Genomic DNA, 14,112 nt, shown 5'->3' on the forward strand with positions numbered 1-14,112 from the left:
AACATGTCAGGGTCGAAACCAGCCAGACTCCTTATGGGTTTGTCTTTAGTCATTGATTTCTGGACTGTCTGGATCTTGTGGAACCGGCTCTGCTCATTTGCCTTTTTCTGTTCACTACAGTCCGGAGCCACTGTTTTGCCATGGTGCTGGTTTTGAGGACGGGGTTTGAAAATTAGTACAAGTTCTTAATTTCTGCCAGAAGTGACCGGTAACCTATTCTGTAAGTTCATAAATGCAGCAGGACAGCTTGCATTATGGCCAGCAAATAACAAGCATACAGCGCAAATTAAATAAATTGACACGAAGTCATGAAAAGCAGCAGGTTCTGAGCATGTGCTCCAGCTGCACTGTCGCTACCACGGCAGCTGTTAGTATTTTTTTTTTCCTTCTAATGCCCACATATTTTACTGCAAATACCAGGATATTTAGCATCTCAGCACAAAAAACAACCAAACAAACAAAATAACTGTTGCTGCTACCTTCCTTAGAGAGGAGCGATTCTTCTTTCAGACTTCGGTACCTGCACTGTTCTCCTGGGGCTTTGTGCTTGAGGCAAGTGCTCAGTTTGCAGCCAGTGCAGGCTGCAGGAGGGGCCCGGACGGACCCATCAGGGCTTGGACAGCCAGGGCACCAGGGCGCGGGGGTGTAGCATGCTTCCACCAGCACGGATTGTGGATTTGATGTGCTTTGTAAATACCATCTGATGAGTATATGTACACTCTTTGAGCTGTCTTGTCCAAACCCTAAAAGGTTGCATGAAAATAACCTGATGAAGCTTTGAAAACTGGGCTCTGAAAAGATTAGTTTCTCTCTCTGATTTTTTGAGAGTACTGCACAGGGAATCAGTATTAGGTGTAGTGTAAAAAACAAGTGAATGTATAAACAGGTGGGTAGTGAAAGATACAGAAATGTCCCACAAGGTAAACCAAGTATTGCTGTCTAGCAAATTTGAATCTCCAACACTTGCCTTCATGTTGCACTGTATATTACAGAAGTTTCTTTTGAAGAATTGTCTACATTTTTGAACAAATATCTTCATTTCCTCAAAGTCAACAGTATTCTTGGTGATTTACATACAAAAACCCGAACAAAGTTGCAATTGTGAGATTAGAAAAAAAAGATTGACAATTAACCAAGAAGGGGCTTGAATCACATGGTCCCACATCTCAACTGAGTTCCTAAATCTAACTTTTTCCTCCTAAAAGAAAAACATTAAGGGTGTCGATTTTATTGGTGCACACATTAAATTAAACATTGTCTCATCAATTACTAACAGTGCTAGTAATCATATTTTAATACTTTATGACTCCAGAGGAAGAACAGACACACAGTCATTGTTGAAAAGTGACAATATTTTAATATGTAAACACTTGGATAGACAAGATGTAAATATTACTCTCATGAATTTGCTGAAGTGAAAGATTGTAAATACAGTATCTAGGCTGAGAAAATGTTGTCATTGAAAGGTAAACCATGCTATAGCGAGGTATTTATTCTGCTCTTCAAATGCATGTGGAGTACCTTTCCATCTCTATGTGTAAAGTTAATGTTGTCCACAGTGTTGAACATCAACAGCTGCTGTTCATTAAAGGTAGAAACCTAAAGTGTTCTCCATCTTCATTCTGAGAATAAAGCCATAAATGTTTGTGTTTTCCTGAAACTTTGGTGTCTGGTACGTGGGCTGGTAGTATTTGGTGTGAGAGTCTATATCAGGTAGATATATCCTGCTGTGGCTGAGTAAATTCTGCACAGTTCTGGTGTCATGCAGCTGTAGCTGTAGGGTAAAGAAGAGCAATGGCTAATTTAGCCCTATTGATTTTGCTGTATTTTGCTGTAGCCTTCCCCAAATGATGATGTGGGAAGCCCTTTCCCAGTGTTTGCCCAAGCTAGATAACACGCATCATCAGTTATTTGCTGTCTGGGGCTTTGTGCAGCATGTCAGGCATTAGCCCCTGCAGCAAGCACTGAAGCGTGTGGTGAAGACTCTACTGTAGTAAGAGTAAGAAGATACTTGAGCTGTGAGAAGGAGTTATGCAGGAGGTAGAGAGGATAAAGAAAAGACTGAGAGGGTGATTACAGAATGATGGTTTATTATTGTATGTTGTTATATTATAGAATCGGCTAAACTTTCAAATCCAAAAAGCAAAGAGTCAATGAGACAGCATAAAAAGAGGTGGAGAAAGGAATAAATAAATAAATAAATAAATATCTGTATAGTGTTAATATATTGTCCTTTTGAACACTGAATTCATTTACTTTTTCTCATCTCAAAAACAAGATACCTGAAAGTGTCACAAATGTAGTATAAGGAAGAATCAATAAAGAGATTTCATGGGAGGAAAGAAGGCTAAAAGATGAGGAGACCTGTATTTGGACAGGAAAGAATAGTACAAGAAACATTTCAGAAAGAAAAAGAGTAGGTGATAAAAAAGAAAGAAGACCTTTTCTATTTAATACACGAATACAAGCATGTTCTGGAATTTGAAAATTTTAAAATAGGTAACTAAAACTGCTGTGATCTGGTTTTGTTGGTGGGTGTGATGATGGCTTTCTGTTCAACTGGACTGTAAAAAGCAGATGAGCTTCTCAGAGGAATCACCATCAATTCACTGGCTCAAAGCAAAATATGAGACAACATTGACCCTGTGACCCAGGATGCTTCACTGGCAAGTGGAGAGGCTGGGTACTGTTTGTTGTTGTTGTTGTTTTGACAGTGTAGGTGTCTACATATGAGAAAGAAGCAAGACAAGGGTAACAATCAAACACACAAGAGGGAGCTAGAGACACAGTACAAAAAACAGAGGGTATGGCTTTAGAAGGGCAGAATAAAAAAATAATAAAAAATAAATAAATGAAACAAGAAATCAGGAAAGAGAGCTACTGAGGTTTACTGCTAGCTAAGAAAAAAATAACCTCCATATGTTTGGTTCCCCTTTTTCTCACAGAAATATGAGTTTGGACATTCTTTGTGGACAAATGGGATTACATCAAAGAAATGGCTGATTCTTCAATACATTTTTTTTTCTCAGTGACAGCAACAAAACCTTAGGACCCTCAATTACTGCTCACTGCTTGGGTCAAGAAGGGGTAATCATATTTAGTGTAATGGATAATTAATCCATGGAACTCATAGGAAAGAGTCTTATTGAGAGAACTCATTTTGTAAATTTCCAAGAGCTTTAGACAATTAGTGAAACTACAACATCTGCTGTTATATCTTCTGCCCTGGTAATTACAAGGACTATTAATTCTCTTATCTCAGGGGAATGCTCAAAAAAAAAAGATTAGGAAGCTGTTTACATTTATGGTACTTCTGTATAGTTAGATGACAGTGAGATTTCTTCTGGAGTATAATGTTTTTGGTAAAATGCTGAATTGGATGTGCAACTGGTTTATTTATTTTTTACACCTCCTTTATGCCCAGTAGATTCAGGCAAAATTACTAAGATGTATGTCAAAAAATGGGAAGAGTTCAGGTAGAAAATATATGGGAGCTAGATGTGTGCAGGACTGCACCTAATAAAATTCATCTTTAATGCAAATAAATTATCTTCTAGAAATGCCCAAAATTCATAGGTACAGCTTGGTTATACCTGTATTTACATTCAGGCTATATGATCAATAAGGAACTCCATTTTTTTGTTGTTGTTTATTTGTTTTTGTTTTTGTTTTGTTTTGTTTTGTCAGTTAAGCATCCCTCCTCATTTTAAGGAGCCAAGCGTATCAAAGTCCCAGCTGGGAGCATTTCTGAAGCCAGTTGCATAAAGTGTACTGAGAGGAAGTTAGGCTTCCTGCTCCAGGGACATGTTCAAAATTCACTGCTATCACATATCCTCTGCAAATGGTGGGCACTTACTGCTGTCTTTGCTTTGTTAGGCCTGCTGGTCCTGCAGAGCTTAAGAACCTCATTATTCATCCTCATGGGGAACCAATGTTTATAACAGAGCTGGGAACACAGTTCTTTCCCTGCCAGGAGGGCATTTTAGTCATCTAGCGAGTGGCTAGAGAGTTCTTGAGGGCGATGTTTACTCTTGCTCTTTTGATTGTCAGATAATGATTTTTTAATTTTTATTTTTAAAGTTGGCCATGCAACAAGAATCACCTTCTACAGGATTGTTTTCTATTCACCTAAATATTCCACTCACAATTATTTTACTACCATAGAACTTTAACCTGACATGTCTCCAACCCCGCCTCTGATTGACAGTTTACTACAGAAGTACAGAAGGAGTAAGAAAACTCAAGAGCATCCTAAGCATGGCCATTCTGTAATATAGCCTCATGCCTCCCTGAAGAGCAATGTCATGGGGGGTCCTTCTGCTGCAGCCAGCATGAGTCTCTTGTTGGCTGTCAGCTCCTTTTCTGCCAGTTCCCATCCTGATGATGGCAGTTGGTGGTTTACATCAGTCCTGGTTCCTTTAAACATACTTCTGTGTACATGCATGTGTGGGTATACAAATGCAGAGTATAAGCTGCAGATATACTTGAACCATCTGGTTACATTTAGGGGGATAGAGGAAGAGATTTATCCAGTAGTGTGCTTATAAGTGCTTCGCAACTGTGCCAAAAGCAAGCACAAAGGGGACTACAAATGTGAAGACTACTGTGATCAGTGTGAGAGTATCATACAAGAAAGGAAAATATTTCTTCATAAGAAAGTAACTGTTGTATGAAACAATTGAGCATTCTGTTACAAATAAATATGAGAAAAATAAATAATAAACTTTTGAACAGTTAACAGAGAGATCAAATTGTTTATGGTATAACTCATCACCTGGCCAGAGCAAAATTATTATCAGAGAGAAATATGGTTTGGGGGAAAAAAAGAAAAAAGTGAAGGGTTACTGAAAATTGCTTTCTGGAATGGATGTTAACAAGCTGTGAAAAACAGAGAAACAGCTAATTCAGCAATGTAGTTGTAGAACAGAGGTGTAAACGCACCACAGAAGCCAGATTTATTTACAGTAATGTGAAGACAGTCACAACAATGCAGAAGTGCTCAACACACAGACAACAGTGATGCACAGTAAAGGCAAGCATTTATAAAAGAATCTTCCTCCATACATGTTTTGTGAAGAAAAAATACAGAAATGGTTATAACAGCTGGGGGACAAATCTGTAATAATGCCAATTTTGTGTGTTTTGCTAGGTCTTATCATGTGTGATATGTTCATTATATAATGCTATGTATGAATAAACTTAACCATGACAATTCAAAAATGACACTTAAACTACATGAACCTGGTTGTAGCTACAACATGCTCATAACTGTTGGCTGTCCAAAGGGCCTATGATGTGTTTTCATGTTCTTTCCTTTCCTGAGAGAGGATAATGATGTATTCTTGCAGGTGTTTAGATGTGCTTGCAAGTGTGAGAGCAGAATGGGACCAAGCTCAAAGCTGTTTTGTTTTTTTGTTTGTTTGTTTAAGGGAAGGCGGAGGGGGGAAAGGGGCTGAGAAGAGATGGAAATTTATCTCCTTTTGAGATTAAGTGAGAACTAACAAGTAGGAAAGTAGCTTAACAGGTAGGCCAGAAAAAGCCTTGGAAGTGGAGGCTTAGAGTTTACATTTGGTATGTTAGAGTGGAGAGGCCAATGTTCAGTCCAATGTCTTTTGCTTCCTGCACTGCAGGCAAAACACAATGATCCAGCCAGGCAAATTAAAAGCCATCGTTTTTAATTACATACAGCATGAAAAACTTGTACCAAGACTTATGGATACACTGTTGCTGTGGCAAATTCCTTCTCATTTCTGGAAAGCAGAAGGTGATGTATAGAGATAGGAGAAAGCTAACAAGCTTCTGGGAAATACCCAGGATCTACTGTACATCCTAAAGCCTAAAGGCCTATATAGGGAATTTGAATTGGTAAAAGAGGTTGTTCCATTTGTGGTTGGACAGAAGTAGATTATGAGATGCATTAATAAACAATATAACAGATAAAATGATTTTGACAAGAGATTAATAATTTTATGTGCTCTAAAGATGTAGTAAATCACAGTCATACCTGACTTCATTCAATTCCCTTGCTGCTAAGAAACATTCTACCCTAGAGTTCTGTTAGCACTAAGAAGTGATATATGAGCGAGGAGGTGGTGATGGCTATTTTGAACAAGTTCAGACATCAGACTGAATTAGCAGCATAGGAGGGAACATATTCACAACAGGGCAAGAGTCAAAAGATTTGAGGAAGTTCTTCAAAGTGTGTTTCATTGTGAGAACAGTAGAGGATACTACATACTTTTAAGTGAAAGGTTATTTTTGTAGTTTGAAGTGTAAGTCAGGTGTTTTGACAGGTTCAGGTTAAGAGAAAATATGAGAGACTGCACCTGCCACTTTCTGAGGTATGCTATATCCCTATATGTGGTGATTTAGACGATACAGAGGTAACTGTGGAAGATCTGCTAATGCCAAGTAAAAATGAACACCTGCAACTTTTGATGTTCTTCAAAGTTCCCCAAGGAGAACTTAACAGCAGAAATGATGGGCTGGGACAACTAGTTTATACGAGTAAAGGAGATTTATTGGACCCAGACCATTTATAATTGATAAAGCTCCCGCTTCTCTTCAAATTCTAGAAAATCAGAGACATATTAATTTATCTGAATGAGCCAACTGCTGATATTCCAGACTACAGAATTCCATTCAGAGTGGTCCCTATGGAGATGGTAGAGTTGCTTATGGATGATTAACAAGAGAGAAAAAAATAGTTAAAGAAAATAGTTTTGAGAAAACCTTATGTGATGTTGAACTTTAAATATTTAAGAGATCCAAGATCAGCTATAGACCAAGAAGGGGGTCAAAAGAGGATACAAGCCCTCTTTTTCCAGAAGTTCCTTTCCTGCTGTTGCTTTGTTGGCAAAAGTACATTCTCTTTAGCTTGGTCCGTGTCAGATGTAATGCATCTCCTGCCTGCTAAGAACACTTACAGCACATTTCTAAAGTCAGAGCAAGGCTGTTGGGCTCTGCAACAGTCCTGAAGTATGAGTCCAATATACAGTCTTGTACTGCAGGCTTGTCCATATCTCCTTTACCCCAGCAGGAGCAATGTGACTGACTGCACTTCTGCATATCTTCTGGCATGTGATGTGACGTGAGGGAGACCAAATATTGTGACTTGACACAAATGTAGGTGACTACTCCCTCCTTGCTCTGCCTGCCGCTTACACACGTGGGCAGCCACATCACCACATAAGCTGGTCTCCTCTTTATATTCAATACCATGTGTTGGTGGTATCCTTTTTCCCAAGCTAAGCACTAAGGGCCTTATATTTTCAGGGCACTGACTGAAATGGAAATGAACTTAATTTGGTCTGCACATGGAAGTCTGCCAGTGTGCATGTTCGAGAATGGATTCACATGCAGAACCTTTCTGAGGCAAATTTCAAACAAAAAATTGTTGCAAATGATAGTACAGAAACCATTGCTCAAAACATTCCTTGCACCCAGAAAAAAAAAAAAAAAAGAAAAAAAAAAGTATGTTTCTGCAGCACTTGCCTAATATCAAACACTGGCTGTCAAGGATCCTCTTATGCTGAATGTGTTTCCAAGGATATTTATAAAAAATGCAGAGAGAAGATTGTGAGGTAAATATAATTCAGGCATTACCCAAGTAGGTGTGTCTTTCTCAAATGAGAAATATAAAATTGTCCAATATTGTGCATCTTCAAACAGTAGTTTTAAATAGAAAACCATGAAGAAACAGGGCACTTTATTTCAGTCATGACATTTTATCAAGACTATGAAGATGACATTAAAGAGAGGTCGGTAAAGAAAAATCACCATGAGTGAAATGTTAACTCCAGTGAAATCAGTGAAAGATTTCCCACTGATCAGAAGAGGGTGTGAGAGAATGGGAATTTTCCTCACATTGCTAAAATTACCCAGCATGTGAACAAGAATGGCAAAAACATAATTCTGTACACCCAGATGAGTATGCAGAAAGATGTCCTATTCTGTGCAAACTTATAGCATTGAAGACAAGGTGTAATTGCCAGTTTGGAAAAAGAGTTGTCAAAAAACTGCTTGTGGTTGAAAATTATTTTTTCTTTTACTTCATGCCGGAGACAAGTGAGAACATTGTTTACAACAATGACAGTTAGCATTGTCCCAGAAGAGTGAGTGTTCTCCTGTCTCTAAAAACCTAGGCAGGCTTTGAAGTTGTCACTATCTTTAAATAACACTTACATAAGTAAAGTACAAACCCAGCCTAAAGACACAGCCACCCTTTGGTACCCATTTTTCTTCCCAAGCAGATTTCCTTAATGGGGGTGTGAAGAAACTCCTTGTCTGCAGAACCATCTCTTAATGTTTTGGGGGCTTTTTTATTTGGTTTTGTTTTGTGGTTTTTTGTTGGTTTTTTTTTTTTTTCAAACCAAGCTTCCTGTTAAGAGGTAATACATGAGACACATCCAGTGTAACATGTAAAGTGTCTAGGAAGCTCCATTTACTGCTGTTCTACAGATGATTCCAGTCTTCACATAACAGCAAATCTTTCACAATAGTTACTCAACCAAGGGACTGTCAGAAGTGAGGAAATGAAACAACATGATTTTCACATTAATGTATATGGTATACGGATTGCTTTTTAGCAATTATGGCTGTAAATGAAATAAATATATTTTTATCCTAATGAACTATTTTTTGATCCAATTCCTGACAATTACTGTATTTCATGATTTTTTTTTAGGTATTTGTTGTACTATCAAGTGCAATATGTGAAACTCTTTAACTTATTATTAAATAGCAAATATGGAGACTGTAATTTGTACAACTATCTCTAGAAATAGCTCCTGCATATTTTTGCTGCTCTTAAGACCTCAGGTGTTTCATGTGATGATTTAAATGTATGAAACCTACAATGCCTGTAAAGATTTTGGTACTGTGTTAGAGAGAATTTAAAATAGTATAATAGAAATATAAAAAAAAAAAAGTAAAGTCGAAGAACTAGAGTAGGTGTTGAAAAGAGACACCAAGTTATTTGAAGGCTTGAAAAGTGTCTTGCAGTTAAAAACTTAAAATAAGATTGGCTAGAAATGCTTTGATAGAATGTTTTTCAGCTGATAGTGTCTGCTTATCAAATTGTAACTGCTGGAAGGCATCGATGATCATATTTCTGGTTTTGAAATGATTTCAGCTATTTCAAAGTAGTTACACATCCTGTTTCAACATTTTCTAAATGAAAAATTATAATTTTCAGTTCTAAAAGCCTTCAATTCAAAACATAACCTAGTTACACCAACCACATCTAAACTGAGCTGGAAATACTGCAAATGACCCCAAATTGAATTTCTTTTTGGTTTTCTTTTTTGTTGCTTTCTGAAAAAATCATTAACCTTTTGCTAGAGTTTTACATTTAGTCAAGATTTGAGAATGGAGAATTACCCAAAAAGAGTTCTTTCAATGGGGCATACCTCTGTATTCACTTCTTAAATTTACTTATGACCATTCTCTGGCACTGAGGCCAATTCACTTGTCACAGACTGTCATATACTTAAAGTCTGTCTTCTACTAAAATATAAGAACCACATCCAAAGTGCCTATAAAGAGTGATTGTTGGTCTTCTGTAATTCCTGATCCATGCCCAGGAATTGTCTGGGACGGTATGAAGTGCCCCAGGTTAAAACCATTCAAGGGACTGGTGTAGGTGATTGACTTTCAGGCTTTGTGAGTTTTTTTTTCCCAGCACATTTTGCTTAAGCATGTCTGATGAAGCAAATCATAGCTTTTAATCTCTCATACGAAGACATGAAAGAAGCAATGACTGTAAATTAGAACTACAGAAGTACAAATCAGAAATACAAATTTGCAACAAAGCAATTAATCATTGAAACAAGATGTAAACTCAGCATCTCCTAATGCCTTCTCTTGCTGTCAAGATCAGACACTGCTGCGGAATGTGCACAAGCCAAATAAAAATTATCAGGCTCAGAAAAGATATCAGTGTAAACAGTAGATCAAACCAAATAGCCTAATAACCCGTATCAGGCATTAATTCTCTAGAAAAAATCATATGCAAAAGTATTGTTTGCTTCTTGTGTTACATTGCTATTAGGTATAATTATGCATCCATTCATTTTATGGACATCTTAAATCAGAATTTGCCATATGAATTTCTCATTAAGCTGACATGGATATTCCAAGGGCTACATTTTGACATTTAACTACAGGCAGAAAAGGATGACACCTTTCCTAGGACTGTCAGAAAATGTTCACAGAGGCATATTTCTCTTCAAGTCAGGGCAGCAGTTAGTGCCAAATGCTTTAAGTGCAGAAGCACATCCCCTGCTGATTCCTCCATGAAGCTGGCCAGGATATATATGAAGTAAGGTTAAGTAGAAGCATGTCTTTCAAATATCCAAACTACAAACATCTTCTGTTTATGTTGACTGTTCTCACCTAGTTTCATGCCAAATGGGCCTTAAGCTCAGTATTGTTTAGTGGGTGATATTGGTGGTAGGGGGATGGTTGGACCAGATGATCTTGGAGGTCTTTTCCAACCTTAATGATTCTGTGATTTGTTACTGATAAATATATTTGGAAATTAAAGAAAAATTTCCTAAATGATCTTGTGGAAACTTAATATCCCAAAAGTATCTGTGAGATACATACTGTTTCATAGATTCAATACACACCTAGAGGACTAGTTTTCTTCCTGTGAGCCTTTAGAAAAAAAATATGCTCAAACTCTGGTTGTACTTTTCCATGAGTTCAGTTTAGTAGTCTGTAGCCTGGAGCTATGGATACAAAATATTAGCTGTTAAACTGTCAAATCTTGTTGCAACAAGCAGCAGCAGCCATTACTTCAGGGGCATTTAAGCAGGGCTTATTGAATATTTTTAAAGCATACAAAAGCCTCTTTTCAAAAGGGAAGGGATTTTTAAAGTCAAATTTTATAAGATTACATGATACTGAAAAAATCAAACTGAAACATGTCACATAGAATAAAAATCCTAATTAGGGCCCAATTGGCATTTCTGGTGATCCACCATTTCCTATAATGCACGTCTGTTCCCAGAATTTAGTTGGTATGAAATCTGTTCTCCTTACTTTGACAGTGCTATCAGATATGTTAATCCACTGTGGCAGAAAAAGTCAAATGTAGGGCAGCAGGGGTAGCTAAGTGTACGGTAAGATCTCCATAGAACCCAGGGCATTGTACAGTGTACTCTGAAGCCAGCTTCATTTTCAGAGCATAATTTTAGATACCAACATATATGTGTTGTCGTTGTCTATCAGTGCTTAAGATTTAACCCCTGCCACTTATTGTTTGTGACAAACTATATCTTGTTCCTGCTTATCCAGGTAAATGTTGGGTTTTAACATGTTTATGAAGCAGTTAGCACATGAAGTCACAAGTTTGACAAGTCCTGAAGAAATTTCTGTATCAGCCTCAGTGTTTTGAATTAACCTATCTTCATGTGCACTTATAGAAAATGTTGACTGTTGTTTATTTTTTTTCAGCAAGAAGTGTTCGTGAGCAAACACCCTTTGATGACTATGGCTGGGTGTATTTGGGACCATTTGGGTAGTCCCTTATTTCCTGAGAAGCCTGACTGGCAGTGTATGGCTAGTGGTATTGTTACTGGTCCCTAGTCTGTGCAACAGTGAATGGAAAATTTGGAAAAGATATAGTGGAGGATGATAACATTTTAAAAACATTTTAGATATCAATAAGGAAAAACAAACCAACAAACACATAAATAAATAAATAAAACTTTAAAGATTTTCATGGGATAGTGATTAAAATGCTTCTATCTCCTTACCTGTTTCTTTCTTACTTTTTTTTTTTTTTCTCCATGTTTGTCAGTTATGATGATCTCTGTTTCTAATTCCTTGCAGACATCTCAGTCAGTCTGTTAGCAGTAGTCGTCAGCTTCTGCGGGCTCGCTTTGCTGGTAGTCTCACTTTTTGTCTTTTGGAAGTTGTGTTGGCCCTGCTGGAGAAGCAAACCCCTCACTTCCAATGCCAGTAATGTCCCTCAGAGCAACTCGAGTGCTCCAACAGAGGTTTTTGAGACCAGCGAGAAAAAGGAAGTCAAAGAAAATGAGAAACCTACAACAAAGGTACTTGAAGCTGCATTGAAAATTAGCCACACTTCACCTGATATACCAGCAGAGGTCCAGAATGCGCTGAAAGAACATCTGATCAGACATGCACGCATGCAGAGGCAGATCACAGAGCCCACATCATCATCAAGGTAAGGGACACTTACATCTGTGGCACGTTTCCTGGAAAAAGGTACAACCAGAACATTCTGCTGAAAACTTCCAATATCATAGGTTATTTGCTGTGTTTTTACCAGTTATGGGTAAAACGACAGTCATGTGAAGTTAAACAGAATATTCCAAAATAAGTGGTGCTACCACCTTCATCTACCTCACTGTTTTAACATATGAAGATCAAATCTCTGTCTTTTTCTTGTAAATACATAGGTTACTGCTACTTTAAGCTTTTCCTTTTTAGGTTTTGTGTATAGGAAGATCAATTTGAGTGTGATTTTTCCAAGTACTGCAAGTCTGTCATTTCACAGAGATATTTTTGTAGATATAGGAGTTGCTTTTGCAGTTGAAAGTTTTCTTCTTCATTAAATAAATGGCAGGCTTGTTTTTGATGGCACATTTCTTCAAGACACGGTTTGCCACTTAAAAAGGAATTAAAATCCCAGTCTAAGAATGTAGACCCTTACAGACTGACATTAAAGCATTATAGATTCTATATAGATTTTAAAATAAAAGTCAAGCACATAATATTGCTGCAGTGATTTCTTTTGTATTAAAGTGAAGGACACAAACTTTCATTTTGTCACAGATACTGAGTTATCTTGTAAAGTGGTGAAGAAGAGATGTGCAGTGACCTGTAGTATCGAACAGGGTTTTCTTCAAATACTGTCAGCAATTTAATGCATGGGAAGTAGACAGTGAACTGCAAAGATAATTTCTTACATAAAAAATAAATACACAAATATTTTTTTAAAAGAAATGTTTTATAAACACAATATGGGAAACTAAAGGTTAAAAGAGGCACCTGAAGTATTGCATAATGCTATAAGTAAGAGTACAAATGCTATATAAGAAGTGGCTTTCACTCAATGGACTATTTGCTAAATCAACATAAGCTACAAAAGCAAAACAAAACAACAAGAAATATCCCTCACATTCACAATAATCATTGGAGGCACAAGACTAGAGAAGACATACTTTACCTTTAGTGGGCACATATTTTGCTGGCTTTCTGAGAGTCCCTAAGACAGTGTTTTGCTTGCTCAGTGCATTCATTGAGCTGGTGAGTAGAGAAAGGCATTTTTTCCAGCTATTCTAACAACGGGGAACAGCCAACAGGCAACCACAGAAGGCTCCCAAAAATTAGAATACTCCATCCAAAGGAGGTCTGACTGACTCTAGCAGCTGAACTATGCTGAATGATGAGACTATACAGCTGGCTTGAGGCCACATTGCCCTGGTTGTGCCTGACTCCAACTACTATATCCATCTGCTAAGAGGGGGAGCACGGTATCCAAGTCTCTCTGAGGAACAGTTGCAAAATACTGGAAAAACAGCTCTGACATGGTAACTGCTATAGGAGACACAGAGGGACCAAAATTGATACAGCTCAGCATGATAAAGATATTATGCAACTGGCTGCTATCTAATTGGACATTAATTGGAAGAGTTTTATCCATCATGTGCCAACAGGTAAATCTGTAGGTGATTGGACTCTGTGACCTCCTGAACAGACAGAAGAAATAGCTGGCAAACAGACTTGAAAACTCTCTGGTAATATAGGGGAAAAAAGAAGTTCCAGGGACAATATCCAGAGCTACTTCAGGCTATGACAATATTCCCACAGGCCTCCAGAGTGATTTGGACTGGGATCTAAATACATAAAATATCCCTGAGACCAAGGACAGTTTTACAAAATTAAAACCTGTCATCAATCATACTCTTCCTTTACGATGTAAGGGAGCTTTTTCTTTTTACCCTGTCTAGATTACCAGTTTTAAATCTTTCCTGAGAGGGACAGTTCCTTTCCCTTGTGTAGCCTTGCTTGTCCCACTTTAACCAATTAATAGTAAGGTGTAAAAAGCAAAACAAAAACAAACAACAAACAACAACA

General features: G+C 37.6%; 1 protein-coding gene and 1 long non-coding RNA gene across 3 annotated transcripts in view; one reads left to right on the forward strand and one right to left on the reverse strand.

The window, feature by feature from the left end:
* The window catches only part of LOC310898223, a 52,665-nt gene extending 40,820 nt beyond the window's left edge, over window positions 1-11,845 (reverse strand). For both annotated transcript variants that reach the window (XR_014583080.1, XR_014583081.1), the window contains exon 1: window positions 480-11,845. This is a non-coding gene — a long non-coding RNA (uncharacterized lncRNA). The remainder of the gene's footprint in view (window positions 1-479) is intronic.
* Window positions 1-14,112, forward strand: part of SYT10 (synaptotagmin 10) — a 55,124-nt gene that overhangs the window by 878 nt on the left and 40,134 nt on the right. The window contains exon 2 of the mRNA XM_083832826.1: window positions 11,839-12,196. Within this exon, the coding sequence (XP_083688952.1) occupies window positions 11,839-12,196 (358 nt within the window). The remainder of the gene's footprint in view (window positions 1-11,838; window positions 12,197-14,112) is intronic.

Source organism: Anser anser, assembly GCF_964211835.1.
Source record: "Anser anser genome assembly, chromosome: 1".
Lineage (NCBI taxonomy): Eukaryota > Metazoa > Chordata > Aves > Anseriformes > Anatidae > Anser > Anser anser.